The sequence below is a fragment of the Dunckerocampus dactyliophorus genome, chromosome 7, assembly GCF_027744805.1.
Source record: "Dunckerocampus dactyliophorus isolate RoL2022-P2 chromosome 7, RoL_Ddac_1.1, whole genome shotgun sequence".
NCBI classification, from domain to species: Eukaryota; Metazoa; Chordata; class Actinopteri; order Syngnathiformes; family Syngnathidae; genus Dunckerocampus; species Dunckerocampus dactyliophorus.
Genome location: NC_072825.1, coordinates 19,546,663 through 19,564,576, shown reverse-complemented (window position 1 = coordinate 19,564,576; position 17,914 = coordinate 19,546,663). Strand labels below are relative to the sequence as shown.

The window sequence follows — 17,914 nt, the reverse complement described above, 5'->3', positions numbered from 1 at the left end:
AAGCTTGATTGCAGTTGTTTCTGCTATGGGTGACCCAACCAGTTACCAGTTTTTCACACAAGGCGATGTAGGTTTGGATTTGTTTTTTCCCTTAATAATAAAAAGTTTCATTTAAAAACTGTGTTTTGTGTTCAGGTGTCTTGTCATTGACTAATATTAAATTTGTTTGATGATCTGAAACATTTAAGTGTGACCAACATGAAAAAAAAAAAAGAAATCAGGAAGGGGACAGACACTTTTTCACACCACTCTAAGTGAGGTGTTGTTGGGAAAAGGACCATAAAATATTACCAATGTTTCATGATGAAACATTCCTTAAAAATCACAATTACTACAGGACAAAAGTGAAGTATGGCAACTGAGATTTAGTTCACTCGGGCAGTTCCTGAATTGTAGAATCGTAGATAAACTGCACAGCTACAGTATTTTTAAAACCTTTAAGGATGACAAAAAAAACCAGTCTACAGCACAGAGGTTACAAAAGCCTTTAGCAAAGGGATAAGGAGTGGCTTTAGTTCTGCTAACAAACGAAGTGGGAGATATTACCAGGGAGATATTACAGGTGATCATATGGACTTCTATTTTCTCACTGGCCCTAATGACAGACCCCTAGTGGAAAGAGATGATGATGACAAAAAGAAAAGTTAAGGCCCTTTTCAAAACTTGAGTTGACAATATCCATGTCTTCGATATTTTGTAATTACTTCCAAAAGGAACGATCAGGCTCCGCTGTCTGGAAGACATCCATCCATCATTTTCTATTCCGCTTGTTCTCATTAGAGTCACAGGTAAGCTGGAGCCTGTCCCAGCTGATTTCAGGCGAAAGGCGGATACACCCTGCACTGATCGCCAGTCAATTGCAGGGTACATATAGACCAGGAGTCGGGAACCTTTTTTTCTATGAGAGCCATGAAAGCCACATTTTCAAAAATGTATTTCCTTGACAGCCATATAATATTTTTTAATACACTGAATACAACTAAATTCATGCATTTTCAGGCAAGACCAACAATTTTGTCTCTGCATTTATTGTTTTTAATAATGTTGTTATACTAATAAATAAAATACTTCTTAATGTGACTTCTGGTGCTGCATGGTAGTCTGGTTGATAGGTGGTGAGGTTAAGCTTCATGCAGGTGTTGAGGATTCCATCCATTTGTGATCATAGGTTGGTCTTGATGTTTTTTTAGATGTGAGAAGGACTACTCACATGCATACGTAGAGCCAAACATGGTCAATATGGCAATACCCACACGCTGCAGTGTGTGGTTCATGATAAATTAAGATAAGATATGATAAGTTAGTTTGCCATGCCAAGCATGAAAGTTTTGACAAAATCGCCATCTGTGAATGGCTTTCCGTTCATCACTATTGCTAAAGAACCAGCAAAGTGGACAGTAGCTCTTGGCGTGCCTTCTTCCGACCGTCCCCCACTGGATATTTAGATGCAAATGGAGCCTGGCTTGTGTTGAAGTGTCGCGTTATATTTCACCATTTCATCTATGAAATGTTATCACTGTATATGAGACACACTGCCTAACGTTTTCTCTCCACGAAGGCAAATTCCTCTGTTCATTCGTGCTGAAGTGTAGGGTACTCCTTATCTTTCTTTCTTTTTGCCATCTTTGTCGTCAAAAAGTGTTTGCGCTAGCTACAGAATTAGCGAGACGGGACATTTACTTCTTGACCTCATAATGACCCGGTAGGCTACAGCATTATCCAATTATAATCATGTTTTGGCGTCTGACCCGCAAAATATCAGAAGGACAGTTGGCATCCGCATTGCGGTACAAAATGGATGGACCGATTACAATGCATTATCCATCCATCCATCTTCTATACCGCTTAATCCTCATTAGGGTAGCGGGGTCATGCTGGAGCCTATCCCAGCTGACTTCGGTCGACAGGCGGGGTACACCCTGGACTGGTCGCCAGCCAATCACAGGGCACATATAGACAAACAACCATTCACACTCACATTCATACATATGGACAATTTAGAGTCGCCAATTAACCTCACCTGCATGTATTATAATGTTTTATATTTTTATATAAATTACCGACTCTGGACAAACCATTCACACCCACATTGACACATATTGTCAATTTTGGACTGTAGGAGGAAGCTGGAGTACCCAGAGAAAACCCATGCACTCCACACAGACATGTCCAACGGAGATTTGAACCCTCAATCTCCTGACTGTGCGACCAACATGCTAACCACTAGTCTGGAGGACATTAAATGGGTAAAACATTAGCTGACTGATTAGTTCAAGGAACTTGTGTGTCATGGAACATTGTAAGATAATGTAAAGTATGTCTGTGTTACTTTTGATTTTGTTATGCTGATGTTTCACACTGTAATCTAAGATGTGATAGCGTCACTCCGTGAAAGCAAACATTGTGAGGCAATAAAGCAATCAACCCTTGGTTAGAGTCTCTGGTAAAGACAAACACACTCCCTTTTATTTGGACAATAAGATCAAGGGGTGGTTGAATTATAAAGGTTGGCCTCTGGTAACAAAGTTGTAAGTGACAGCTAAGAATGAATGATTAACACCATTTCATAATCTCTGCCAAAAGAACAAAGAGTTTAATTGGCTTGGTCAAACTTCAAACACAACACTAAATCCAGCATTTTCCCTCATCTTCCTCACACGGCTTGGACACCAAGCAGCTGTAGCTTTATTTGACAGAGGTGTTTAAACATTTCATACTGTAATGTACTTGCTGTAATGTAAATAAATGGTAACTTGGATAAATATTGTACACTTTGATCAAAAATCACTCCACACTCTTTACTGTTCTTTGATATTACCATATCTAACTTATTGTGTGGAGATATGGGGCAATAATTCTAAAAGTAATCTTCACTCACTCACTGTACTGCAAAAAAGATCGGTGAGGATAATTCATAATGCCGAGTATAGAGAACATACAAACCCTTTATTTTTAAAATCACAGATATTAAAATTAGCTGATTTTGTACATTTTCAAACTGCTAAAATAATGCATAAAGTTAATAATAATTTGTTACCCAAAAACGTCATGGAGTATTTCTCTATCAGAGAGGAGAAATATGATCTTAGGGGAAAATTAAACTTAAAACACTTATATGCAAGAACAATGCTGAAAACCCACAGCATTTCAGTATGCGGAATTAAATTATGGAACGGATTGAGCAAGGAACTCAAACAATGTACCGAGAGGAGCAAATTCAAAAACCAATACAAGCAGTTGATGCTTGCTAAATACAAGGCAGAAGAGTCATGATCATTACACTGATTGTTCTGGCATGCTTGTTTTTTATTTTGATTATTTATTATTACACTGATTATTATATTAAAATATGACATGGAATGCAGGAAGTGAATAATATGCACTGTACAAGATGTGGAATGGATGGGGGGTAGGATTAAATAAGCTTTACTTCATCCTACTCCTTTTGGACATGTGGAACTGTGAAAGGATGATTCGTGAGATGTATTCCATTGTCACCGTCACGCATGTTCAAATAAAACTAAACCAAACCAAACCAAACCAATTGTCACCACCACTTCACGCATGCGTGAAGCAGTCGTGGCATTATTTGGTCCCGCGTCACACCACGCTACAGCAGGCATCACCCCTAGCTTCATTTAATTCCTCTACTTGCAAGGAAACTACAAAATGTTGAACTCTAGAGAAGAAACTCTCATTGCAGAAATGAAAATGTTTGTCTATATTATCTAACAACTGCAGAAAGAGCAGGAAGAAGGCATAAACTAGAAGAAAAAAAAAACATGGACAGTGTGGTAGAGGGAATTTCTGACTAGAAGACATCGTTTTGGTCATTATGACCAGTTACTAACAATATTTCACAAGAAAGATCCAAGAGGCTACAGATATTACTTGAAAATTCCGCTCTGACTTACTCCAAGAGGCTGTGAAAAAGTTAACTCATTTATGTGAATGAGATACACTTTGATACACACAGCCTGTATTGTTTGCACATAGGCTGCGGTACGTTCACGTTGTGTTCACGGCTAGTTCATGAAAAATTATGCGTGCCAGAAATGTTTAACATTTCAACATTTTCTACATTTTCACAGCCCCGCACTGTTCACACACACACACTTCACACATGTTTACGACCAATTTACTCATTGGCACGCAAAATTGTGTACCACCACGAGGACAAAATGTGTGCAAGTGTAAACTAGGCTTAAGTAATGCATTGCACAAAATAGTCTCTCACTCAGCCACACACTGATGGAAATCAAGGGTGATTCAAAGTTCAGTGTCTTGATCAAGGACACTTTTTGCACATTGATGCTTGCAGACGGGGATTTAACTACCATCCCAGAGATGAGCAAAACATGTATCTATCTACCTTCTGATTTATTGGTTTACTATCTAATTATTCACTCCAGCATTACTCTTTGTCAGTGAGTGTTACTCTCAGTCACACTTCAATAGTAAATCGCAATCATCCTCCAGGTCCTTCCCAATCTACCCCTCTGCCTTTGACTATGCTTTATGGACCGACGCTATTATCTCTCCTTCCATTATCGTGTCATCTTCAAAGAAGGCAGTAAGTGCATCTGCCAACTGTTTAGTGCTAACTAGACGCCTAAAGCACTGCAGAGCTCCGTTCTATGTCTGTGCAGCGCTTGCCATGAAAATGAGGAAAGCCTTGCGTGTATTTGACATTCTAGTATATTGATAGTGGAAATAACCATATCCCAGTCATTATTTATCCAGCATGGATTGTACACTGTTGACAAATGGACTGCGTTATCAGCCTGATGGCATGTAAATTGTTGGTTGGTGTGAGAAGAAGTGGTGTGTCATCACAGGTGAGTCATATTTACAAAAAAACAATGTGTAATTTAATTTAATTTTCATGCATCAAGAGGAATAGTTAGTCGCCGTTTTATATTCATCACAACAGAATTTAGAATCTCTACTCAACAGGGGACAAAAAAAAGGGTACGATTTTGTCACACAAATGCCACCGGATAGATTTGCTTCTTGCTGTTTAGGGCTGCACACCATCAACTGTTAATTAAGATATGACAAACAAGCCTGCCCTACTTTAACATATAAAAGACACATTACAAGCTATTTCATGAATTATGTGTGAGATAGTTACTTTCCTTTTTACTTAAAAATCTATTTTCTTACTCTTCTGTTCCATAGGGATTTGAAACCATCAGCTTTATGCTTCCATGCATATTTCATTTCCAACTCTTTAAAAAAGGGTCATAACTGCTGTTTTGTATCAAGTTTAAATGACTTATCACAAGAAATAAGTTAGACATCGGAAGAAAAGTTAAGTATGATATTTAATTCATAAAGGGACATATTTGTGACATAATTTATGAGCCGTTAAGGGATGTTAGTTCCATTATATTCTACTATCTACTTCCTCGTTCCTCCTAAAACTATTCCTTACCTCTACCATCCTAAACATTCTTGTGAATAATGTGGTAGATTGCTACAAATTCCTCCAAATTAACAGAAGACTGACAAATGGCTTCACTCGATTGTCCAGCCAGAGACCAGGCCTAAATCCAAATCCAAGGGATGACCTTGGAAGTGGACAGTGCTTTCTGCAAAAGTCAGTGGGTCGAATACAATTTTTAATCACGGTTAATCGCAAGATTGTCAACCACATGTTTAAAAAAAATAACAACAACAAAAAATCACTCCTTGGTACTCTCTGCACACATCAGCTCTGGCGCTTTTGGAAGGGGTAGGCTAGGTATATCACATGCACCAAAACGGACACGTGCCAGTTTTTAATGATATGATAATTGCCAGCTTTCTTATTATAAATACATTGTTTTTAAATCCACGCAGTCAAACCTAACGCACGCTAACTCCCTTGCGAGTTACATTTAATTAATGCAATCACTTTTCCACAAGTTATAAATGATAGCTTCCAGTTCCAGTACAATAGAACTTACTGCAAGCTATAAATAATAGCCGCCACATAGGAACTAAATGGCATTTAACAGGTGTGTGTTCACTCTTTTCTCTCCATTTTCTTGATTTTTTTCTTGATGTTGTGCACCATGTGCACTACAGTTGTCCACGTAATGGCACAATCATCAAACACCGCCAGACTCATGGGTTGAAATTCCCCTTCATGGTTGCTTTCCTTTTCCGTTCTTCCAGAATAACTTTCTCTGTTTTATACAGCAACAACTGGCCATTGTTTATTTGTTCAGTGCGGTGAAGCAGAGTGTTGATACAAAGTTGCCAAGTCATTCTCATGCTCTCTGTCTGCATAGGACATCAGTTAGTCCATTGGAATTCCTCACATCCCCAACACAAATTCCCACGTCTTTCCATTGTTTTATCACTTTGTCCATGTCTCTGTTTCCATAACATAAGGACTCCACACCGCGGAACAATGCGTGCTTTCACTTAATCAACCAAAACCAGTGCTTTCACTAAGTCTCCAACTACCAGTCCATACATTTGTCGCTAGTTGCTTTGTGGGAAAATAAGTCATCAAGAGGGTTTGGAAAGTCATCAGATTTAGTTAGAAAATGGCCAAGTTGGCAACATCGGGCTGGTCATGAGATCATAAGGATGGGAAGCCATTCACAGATGGAGAATACATGAAAAAAATCCCATCCATCCATTTTCTATGCCGCTTCTCCTCTTTAGGGTCGTGGGGATATGCTGGAGCCTATCCCAGCTGACCTTGGGTGACAAGCGGGGTACACTCTGGACTGGTCGCCAGCCAATTGCAGGGCACATATAGACAAACAACCATTCACACTCACATTCATACCTATGGACAATTTAGAGTCGCCAATTAACCTAACATGCATGTTTTTGTGGGACGAAACTGGAGTACCCGGAGAAAACCCACGCACGCACGGGAGAACATGCAAACAGAGATTCAAACCCAGGTCTTCCCGATCTCCTGACTGTGACTGTGTGGCCAACATGCTAACCACTAGACCACCGCAGAAATGATTCAGAAAATGAAAGAATCCCTCTCTCTGCAAAGACAGTCAAGGACAGGGCCAATAAAATGGTTACTGATGATAATTCAGCACAGGCATAAATGCTACTGGGCAAACAACACTGACATGCAGACATGTGAATGTCTGACATGATGAGCTTTTTTTATGTTAAAGCGTTAAAACGTTAAATAAATAAGTTAATAAATAAATGAAGTCATAAAAATACATTACTATTTGTCATAAAAAAATAAAAACAAAAATGCAGACACATCAGCGGCACAACACAGCAGCAGCAGTCTCATGCAGTCCACCACGACAGCTTCAGAAAATCCTAGGGGAAACGCTGCACCCAGCTAGCTAGCTCACTTAACAGTCAAAATAAATTTTCAACACACACCACACTTCCAGCCTTCAAAATAAGAGTGGTGCACATCCTGTAATCGTGGTAATAAAATAAGGGTGTCTTAAAATCATAGCTTACATTAATAAACGATCGCAATTGCTTCTGCAACTACATCTTCTTTAACAACAAGCACAGATATGATCGTTTGTTGAGGATTATAAAAAGATAGATGGGCATAGATGGGCACTTTTATGACTCTGTGTTGGCCTCAGCCATCTTCTATGCTGTGGGCTGCTGGAGAGGGGGCAGCACGGACAGGGACAGGAGCAGGATCAATAGACTGATCAGGAGAGCGAGCTCTGTCCTGTACGGTCCTCTGGACTCCGTGGAGGAAGTGTGGGAGAGAAGGATGTTGGCTAAGCTTACATCCATCATGGACAACACCTCTCACCCGCTACATGACACTGTGGGTTCCCTTAGCAGCTCCTTCAGCAGCAGACAGTTACACCCACAGTGTAAGAAGGAGAGGTTCCGCAGGTCCTTCATACCGCTTCGCTTCATACCGCTTCATACCGCTGTCAGGCTCTACAACACCTGCACCACTTGAACCATGTGTCACTATGTATTCTTTACTTGCGTATCTTGCTTGCTGCTGTAACAAGTGAATTTCCCCGCTGTGGGATAAATAAAAGTACAATACAATAAAAATACTGGGCAAAAGTGTCCAATAGTGTACAGTATTGCATCAATAAATGTAAGGATTTAATTTCACTTCATTCACTGACACAAGAAAACAATCTGTAGTGATAAAATAAGTGTAAATAGAAAAAACTGAATAAAAAATAAAAATGGAATTTAGGAAAAAATTAAAACAGAATTTGGGAAAAACTCAAATGGATTTGATAGCACCCTATTTGCCTTACTATCCTCTCAGCCTCTGAGTTCAACTCCCATATTTCTTTGTGATGCAAGACTCACCGCCTCTCCATTTAATGAGTGCTCTACATAACAGACAAGTGCAATTTTCTTGAACACTAACTCATTTCCTCTCGCTTACCACCTTGCACAGCTCCATGATCATTTAGAAAACACAAGAAATGTAAAAGTGAAGATCATCCTTCTGCCTGCTGCCCTGCTTGTGTTATAAGATGACTCCCCCACTTTCCAACAGTGTCGGAGTGAAGTGAGGACTCATTTCTTAATCAATTAAAACCATCAATAAGGTGCTGGGAAAGCTGTCGAGATCCCGTTAAATCTTCATAACATGATATACAGTATGGGACAAATGTATGCTTCCAACATTGAGGGGATAGTTTGGGAAAAGTCCTTACTTTTGAACAAAGCAAGGCCCATAAAGGCATGTTTGGATGAGTTTTGTGTGGAAGAACTTGAGAGCCCTGACATACTCTCCCACCTTACGTATGATCTAGAACAGAGAATGTACAGTATTTAGATGCCAATTCAACCAATCTACTTTATCTCCTCCATGCTGCACAAGCCATCTGAATTGCAACCTCCTACTGTCCTAAAGGAAGGAATGTGGACTGTTAATGATCCAACAGGAATTAATTATTTATGCATTCTGTGGTTCTACTACACGGTGGACAAAAGATAATGGCCTGAGCTGCTGTTTCTACTTGGCCAATGGACACACAAAAGGTCTAATGTTGACACATAACTAAAAGAATTAATGAATGACCCCATGAATGAGGCCCTGTCCACACAGGAACGTTCCTGAGATTTCTTTTTGGCGGGTGAAAAAAAAAAAGTCACATCCATATTGTGCTGGATTAGTATATTGTTTCAACCAGACGGGAACCAATCACTGAATGAAAACAGTAATACACTAGCACACCTTTGTGTGCTGCTGTGAACAAACACGCAGGCGGAAACCACGTGACACACCAAATCATAGAAGAAGAAAGAAAGTCTGTTGTCTTCCGCTTTTCAACGCTTCCGAGAAGAGGAATTATTTCTGCGAGTCATTATGAAGTATAAGACAACAAAATATGAGGAGAATGTCAACTGGGGTGAGTCATGTACGTCGAAATATTCAGCTATTATGTTGATTTGTCGTCAAAGCTCACTTCTGGTCATGTGACGGCGACGAGGCGGTGGTGAGCCTGTCATGTCATCGTTTTCATATTGCCTGTATACATAGCAACAACAAGCCAGCGTCCTCAGATTTTTCCACGCTGGAAGCCGTTTTCAAAAAATACCATTTCCGGTCACCCAGAGCGCCGTTCCCATGTGGATGAGAGGCTGAAACGATAAAATACTTTGCCGTTTTGACCTGAAAAGATCTCTGCGTGGATCGCCCCTGATCCTTTAGTCAGTCAATCCTATGTTGAACTGCTGGATATGCGTGTTTTATACAGTATGTCACTACTACTACTTTTGCTTTCAAGCTATCGAGCTGCAATAAAGCAAAGGCCATTCAAGGGTTTAACATATGACTGCTAGTTTGTTTCATACTGTTTGAGTTTGATTTTTGTCAGTGCAACAAAGTACCACCCCGTATATGCTTGCCAAAGTATCAAGGCTCAAGAAGTAATTTAACCCTTTATTTTTTTAACTGTTTATTTACATTGTATCATTGTATGTAGAAATACACCACTCCCCCTGATGCCTGACTTGAATAAACAACCTTGAATATTAAAATGCGGTGGAAATGCAAACTACACAAGGCCACAGGAACCTTTTAGTTCCAGGAACTAAAAGTTCCCAAACTTTTGGTGCCAAAGGGGCTAATGAGAGACAGAACGACAATGATGCTTCTTTATAACACACGTCCCATTGGTCTAAGTCGTCAAAACTGCACTGACCTCACTCAAACCACCAAGTATAACAGTTCAGTTTGGTTTGCAAAGGTATTGTTGACAACAGGAAACCTCAATCTGGCAACAACTACTGTATGGGGTGTCGCGGCCAGACAATCAGCCACATAAGCAATGTAATAGCATACTAACTCAACACAATAACAGCACACTGCAGAAGTCTGCCTTTATTCATAAACAAAAAGGACAAATGGCTTTCAATTCGCTCGAATCTAATGGCTACATTTTGAGTTTTTTCACATTTAAACCTGTTGTAGGACCAAAGTGATGATTTGCTTCGCTCTTTCGCAACAAACTAATGTAACGTTGCTGTTGCCACACAAAAGAAAGGGTGTCAAAAAGTTTGGTTTTGCTTTCTTTTACAATTTCTGAAACCAGATTGCTTGAAAGGAATAGGGCATTCAACTCTCGAGAGGGTTGACATTATGGTAGGAGAATTCTCCTAATATCTGTAGAATTTATCTTCACGTTCAAGGATGTTTGAGCTTGAGACGTCTCACTGACTGTGATGAGCCGAGAAGAGTGGTGCTGAGAAGAGCTTTCAAATGCCAAGGGAAAAAAAAATTGTGGAATGCATGGAGGTTTCATGAACACAGACAGGAAAGCAGACAGTCTTTTCTTTTTGTGTATGCTGGAAAGCAGCAGGAGTCGACTCACCAGGACTCGATTCTCTGTCTTGTCTCCTTTGATCTCCAGTTTGACTCTCTTCCTCAGTGACAGCTTCACCTTCCTCCCCACCGCATCCCGCACGCTCTCTACACACAGGAGACAACAGATTGTAATTCAACGTTTGCATTCTTTTAAACTGCATAACAATATTGGCAGCAGCAGTCGATCAGCAAATACATCGAAATCACTCAACAGAGCAGAGACAATAAACAAAACAAAGCTCCCTCAGCTTACTGGTTTCTTCAATTTAAGCAATGCAACCTGCATGCAGTCTGCAAACTGGCTAGTAAATTTAAACATACTGTAGGTAAAGTAACACAGTAATAGTTACATAGTATACATAGTAATACATAGTAATGCTAATTTTGGCAGCCTGCATGTTAACTTTGCTAGCCTGGATAAAGTCACTCTTTTCACTCTCCAGCAATAGGGCTGCAATTGAGGGCCATGAGAAATGATTGCTGAATGTTCTTAACTCCTGTTTCCAAGTTCATCTTGCACTGAGTAGAATAATACTACTTGGAAGAGTTTCCATAGTGTAGTGGTTCCCAAACTTTTTACAGTCGCGTACCCCTTCAGACATGTGACCTGAAGCCATGTACCCACTACTCCTGCACACTTAAAAACATAAAACTTGTTATCTGAAATAACTTCATATTAATAGTATATGGTATTAATAGTGAACATAATTGTTTCATTATTTTTTAGCAATTCCGGGGCAAAATATGTATTTCGCATGGTCACATTTTGATAAAGTTTCACATGAGCACTGTTAAAGCGATTAGTAATCATCCTACATATCTTTTACTCTACTCTGATGCTGGCATCCTTCCCTTTGAGCTTCACTTTTTTTGTCAACTCACGATGGCTATGGTTTAAGTCTGCATATTAATTTAACAACAAATTGAAGGGGAAAGTCTAACAGTCACGATAAAGCATTGTCCAAAGTGCAAAAACACATACAACCAACGATACAGTCTCATTTTCGGGGGAATTCCCACTCACAGTGACAGGTTTTCACCGCTGCGCTGTGCGGGGATTGGAACACCAGTATCAATGAAATCTCCAAGATTAAACACTCTTAGGTGAGGTGTGGGGCGTTCAGGCACACTCGGAATTGTAAATGGTAGGCGCTAATTATTGTTCATTTTTATTCACGTATCCCCATCACCACTGAAGTACCCCTGGGGGGGGGTACGCGTTCCCCACTTTGGGAACCTAGGCCATAACGGAAGCCTGCTTAGTCTTTAACTGTGGTCACGTTTTTCGTCTTCAATTGAGGCTGAATCAACAGCGCCTCTACTGGTTGCAGCTAGTAATAGTAGTAATAGTAGTACTGTACAGTTGTCCTTCGTTTATTGCAGTTAACTGGTTTCAGACACGGCCGCGGTATGTGAAGTTCCGCATAGTAGGATTCAATGTTAATGAATGGAATATTTTCGTAGTTAGAGCATCGAAAACATATTCATGACTTTCAAAATACATTTATTTTTTTTTGCCATTATTTGAGCCATGGTGACATGGAATAAATATAGTCATCTTTACACTTCTATTATTCTTTGTTTAAACCACATTGCTAATTCGCAGGCTACGGGATCACTGCACAGACACAAGACGGACACGGCTGCATAGCATGCTAGTTAATTAGTTAGCCTCCAATTTATTTATTCTAAACTTAAGAAAGGGTTTCAAACAGAGTGAGGAAGAAAGACAAAATAAGAAGCTAAAAACATGGATGAAGACCCTTGTTTCTTACCAGTCCGATTTAATTTACAGAATATCTTAACTATCACATTAAATGTATTAATGATGGAAAAAAGAGTTAATCTTAGCAATAACAATGAGCAGGAGCAATTAAAGACAGCCATATTATGCTGTGTGCTCCGTTTAGCTTGATTGGTCACACCCGGGAGGAGCTCCAAACTTGGCAAGCTGGCCTCGAGAGCAGAAGTGGGTCAGCTGCCTCTCAACACTCTTCACACATCCGCTGCTACATTCTGAGGGAGAATCTGCTCTAGCGCATATGCTTGCCTACAGGCTTCTTCAGATCAAAAGGAAACAAATAATTAGGAAAAAAGAGCTGAAAACGTTTCATCTAGCGATAAAAGTTCTTCAGAACATGAGCGTCATTTCCTGGTGTAGGATTTGTAAAATCTCAAGTGTGCCTCCAGACCTGGAATATTTGAATGAGCTGGAGCAGGAGCAAGCAAGGCAGTTATCCAACAATTTCCATTTTTGATTAATTTCATCTGAAAGAGTGGTGCTAATTTTACCAGCCAGCTACCCAGTGGATTGAGTTACTGCATGCGCACTAGGGCTAATTAGAATCACTGTAGAGTGTAGTCAGGAAAATGAACCTTAAACTCAAATTGACGTCTGTTTACAGAGTCAGATGCCAGATGCAGACTGGTACAGTATGAGTTGTGGTTGCATCTGTTTATTAACTTGTCCTGATCACATCAAAGCAACTGGATCACTATTTTACACCAAGCAGTACAGTTTATGTTTGGTACAGTATACAAATTTGGAAATGATCTGTACAATAACACTTTTTGGCATCCTTCAGTCAGCGATCCAACCACAGTGGTATTGTCTTGTACCGTTATTGTATGGTATATGTGTGGGTTCAAACACACGGCAAGGAGAATTTCACAAAGTACAGTAATATTCGGACATTGGCGCACACCCACTAAAAAAAAGAAGAAAAAAAGACATGTACATATATAGGCTGCACCTGTCTATAAGCCACAGGTGTCCACAGCGTAACATGGGATATTTAGTACACAGAAAGATGTTACACTGAAAGATTTTTTTAACTTTTAATTTTAAAAAATGCTTTTTTCCCCCCAAAAAGTGCCGAACATTGCGTGTAAAACGACTGGTTAAACAGTAGCCTACAAGAAAAGTTGCTGTCATCGCTGTCATCATCCTTCTCCTTCCACACTAAAACCACTAAAGTCGTCTTCTTCAGTGTCGGAACCGAACAGCCCTACAATTCCTCGCTAGTCTGGCTCCCTCTTTCGTTGTTGCTCCCAGCGCCACCACCGCACCAAGGCAAATCAGCCCCCGAGCCTGTGCTCTCTTCCCCACCACGCAGCAGTCCACCCCTCCCAAAACCCGCCGGCGACAGTGGACCTCCCAACAATATCGCTCCACGCTGCCAAGATCCACCTGCTAACCCGAGACAAAGCAGCTAGCTCCATCGCCTTCAGCCTGAAAGCGGCATCACATGCACTTCTCCATGCCTTCGTCATGATGAGGGAGCACGTAAAATTACTGCTCCGAAACAAACAAGATGTCATGAGACCAGAACGCAACCACAAATTAGCCGCATGACTGTATACTGTAAGCTGCAGGGTTCAAAGATTGAAAAAATGTAGCGGCTTATACACCAGAAATTAAGGTAGCTTTCTTCATTCTCAACATCAGACAAATCAAGCAGTGGAGCTATCTCATACAATTAACTATCTGAATCTTGTCGAAAAACCCCTAATTTATAATTTCATTTTCCATTTATTTTCCTGCTTAGCATTTATTTTGTTAATTCACTTTCTGTTTTGCAGCGGCCTGTTCTGGCACTGCTTCACCTGGAAATTTACTTGAAATCGATGCCATTTGTGTTGTATATGTTTACTTTTGTCTAAATAAAAAAATTAAATTAAATTAAAATAAAATCTCAACCGACCTTCCGGCCCCTTCGGCAACAGAAACTTGGCGTAACACTATGTGTATCCGGTATATCCGACCATCAACATAAAAGTCCGGCAGTAATTCATGCACTTACGCCACACATTCATTCCACACTTTCCACTCCAAAAATTGGCTTGCTACTTTGGCTTTTCAGCATGTTATTTAGAGCAGCCGTTTCTCATGAGAAAAATAAGAAATCCCACCCAGTTTCATCTCTTGTTCTTCTATTCGCACATACTCCGACAGTCAGTCCACCTTAAAAGAACAGCTTTTTTTTTTTTTTTTTTTTTTAATTTGGCTTGGTGAATGTACTACTGCCCATTCGTTTCGCCATAATACGAGATCAGCAAGCAACATTTCGCTCTCTTCACTCCGCTGCCCCAACAGCTATACGCTAACCTGCAATGCAGCGTCATGTACTACGCAACACGCTGTTAATGAATTTATTGGCTGCGTGAGTAAATACATACCAACGGGATCTTATCATTGACTGGACAGCGTTCATCGTATTATATGTTGTTACCACCCGTCACTCACTGTATTGCATTGCAAAATGCTACAGAATAAATTGTTATGACTTTATTTCATTTACAGTTCAGGTTGGATTTTATTTTGTGCTCTGCATGGATATGCTGTGCGCTGAGAACGTGGGAGCGCATGTGCGCAGCCTAAAGGGAGCATTGCCTTCAGTAATTGTCAACCAGGTAGCAGTATACTTGCACACAGTTGGGTGCACATTAAGAGGAAGACTTGAGCAAACAATCCTGTCACACAGTTCAAAACTTTCTGAGCAAAACTGAACCATGCCAGACTATGTTTGGAACTGTACTGAGACCATGTTTACCAATTTAGTCTGAGTTGGATTACTGTGTTCACACCTGGCCAAACAACCACACCATTGTTGCGTTTGCTTTAAATGCACCATCTGATGCTAAATTGAAACCTTTGAAAACTTTACTAAATGCATATAAATACATAACGTTGAGAATTGTTTTTCTAAAAGCATTCACTGCGTAGAGAGGAAGAACATGCATGCTGCTGAATCACTGGCACCAGTCAAGCGTTAAGTGCTAACAATGGTTATCATTCAAACAGAATGACATGTGATTCTTCTCATACTGCATTAGAAACACTGATGACATTTTCATTTCTTTCCCTAGATGCCACAAAATGAGATATGAGATAGTTTGACCCGGGGATGATGCACAACACTACCTAATACAGCGAATGCGGTCATCTCTAATCAGGTGCCTCTATGAGTTTGCAACATTGTCCTTAATAATAAAACATGCATCCATTCAAAGGAGGAAGTGTTTGTCCATAGATGGGATAAAAAGCGCTTGTGCTTGTCCAACATTGCACCAATGTGTCAAATACTGACTGCTTGGCCAAACAAAGACAGTTAAACACAGCAGCAGCAGTATGACTGGAGGTAAAGTAAATTTACCAGCATAAACTGCTGAGAGAGTCTTACAAGAGGTGTATTTTAAACAGTCACATGACTGTATTTGATTTTATAAGCTAATTCTTGCACTCCTGAACTACTGCACACAAAAGGGTGAACATTTGGAAAAACATGCACCCCTATTGTGTTGCCTGCACTATTCGTTTTATGACAAATACACCACTCGGTTGCGCTGTGATACCCTCATAAGTCGGGTTCACTTGAAATGTAGAGCATTTAGCCGAATCACACTGAAACATTTGGGGGACTGACAAGCAGACGTCTGTAAAATTTCAGCCAGATTGACACACAGTGTGCCCCGCAGACAACTACTGTAACTGTAGAGCATTTAGCCGAATCACACTGAAACTTTTGGGGGACTGACAAGCAGACGTCTGTAAAATTTCAGCCAGATTGACTGATAACATGGCTGCCATCAAACTAAATGTCTTTGCAGGGGCAGAGATGGAACAATTAAGTGTCAATAGTTGATAATGTGATTAATTATTTGATAACTTGTCTAATGATTATAAAACGTACTTACTGTATGTCTATAGATGTTTGGTAGCATGTTTTACAAAGCATTTTGGGGGCGGGGGGGCGCCACAAATAAGGACACCCTATTTTCTCACTGTACGGAACAGACCTGTATCACCTTCTATTGATATTCTCTTCTTCTCAAAACAGTTTCCTATAATAATATAATATAATATAATAATATAATAATTGTACATTTCGGGGTGCTGAGGCTTGCTACTGGGGTGTAGCCACAAAGATAATGCTTTTCACCCTACTAACAGTAGAGTTTTAAAGCTTGGGAGCATACCTGCACCTTTTGGCCCTTGAAAACGTACCAATAGGAAGCCCTTTGCTGAATCTTTAGTGTAGGTTGTAAAGTGTGCAGTCACTGTCTACACAGCTCAGTATGATGAGTAAGCAAACGGAATTTACTATATATTTAAAGTACCAGTTTTCCCCAAGTGAAGACAATCCTACTATTGCCTACTTTCGGGCACAATGAGCCACTGTGCAGTGACGACACATGCACTGACAAGAGCAGTACGTCCAGGCTTGAACACATGGCCATAAAATAATCATCCTTCTTACCCATAAGCTCTTTGGGGACCTCTGACACTTCCTCGCTCATTTTGTGCACACTGCAAAAAATCCAAATACGACGAGGAGGCTTCACTCTCTGACGAGAGTGAGAAAAGAAAAGAATGAGAAAGAAGTGTCAGGTGGTGCCACTCTTGCCGCCCCGCCGTTGCTTCTCTAGCCGGTTACATGCTCCTCTCCCCCCGCGGTGACCGAACAATGTATCGGCGTGGATCGGCGAGCATCTCTTTGTGATTCGAGCAGCTTTAAGATGACGTGAGCCGGAGAACTACAAGCATCCCGAAGCCCAAATGAATTGCCTCTCCGGAGGATCGAAGGGACAACATCCTCTCTCGCCGTCCCCCTATACCGTAAAGCTGTCGGTTATTCCGTGGCAGCCAATGGTGGAGAGGGAGCGAGAAACTGAGCCCCTCCCAAGCCGATGATGCGACAGTCTGAGAGCCGATGTGCTGCTGGAGCTCGGTGGCGTGGCAAGAGTGGGCGGTGGTTGTGACCGTGATAGACGAATAATAGCAATAATACGCTGGCTGCCTCCACGCCGGGAAACATTGGAAGAGACTGAGCTAGGCTAATGACTACCGTAAATCTCAAGTCAACGTAAATCAAAGATTCTAAATTATTTAATAAACATTGTTGTCAAATATATTATCTCAACTTATATCTGAAGATATATCACTCGAAACGTTGCTGTTTTCATACATAATGACTAACACGACACAATTTTTGAAACAAAACAATGTAAACATGTCCGCTTTGCTGACGTCTTTTTCTTCATGGCAAATCGAAGTGGTAAAGAAAGGCGGGAGGGACATCTTCTGGTGGTTTGGCTGTATTGCATTCAAAAAGCAGA

The 17,914-nt window shown here is 40.5% G+C and overlaps 1 protein-coding gene across 3 annotated transcripts in view; it reads right to left on the bottom strand.

The window, feature by feature from the left end:
• The window catches only part of LOC129184799 (F-actin-uncapping protein LRRC16A-like), an 80,457-nt gene extending 62,768 nt beyond the window's left edge, over positions 1-17,689 (bottom strand). Inside the window, exons 1-2 of one of the 3 annotated variants that reach the window (XM_054781135.1) lie at positions 17,056-17,689; positions 10,803-10,900 (exon numbers count right to left, since the gene is read on the bottom strand). In XM_054781135.1, coding sequence (XP_054637110.1) covers positions 10,803-10,900; positions 17,056-17,095 — 138 coding nt within the window. In that variant the 5' untranslated portion in view covers positions 17,096-17,689. Of the gene's footprint in view, positions 1-10,802; positions 10,901-17,055 lie in introns of those variants that run through there. The other 2 variants (XM_054781136.1, XM_054781137.1) reach the window with 2 other exon arrangements.
• Between the last annotated feature and the right edge of the window lie 225 nt (positions 17,690-17,914).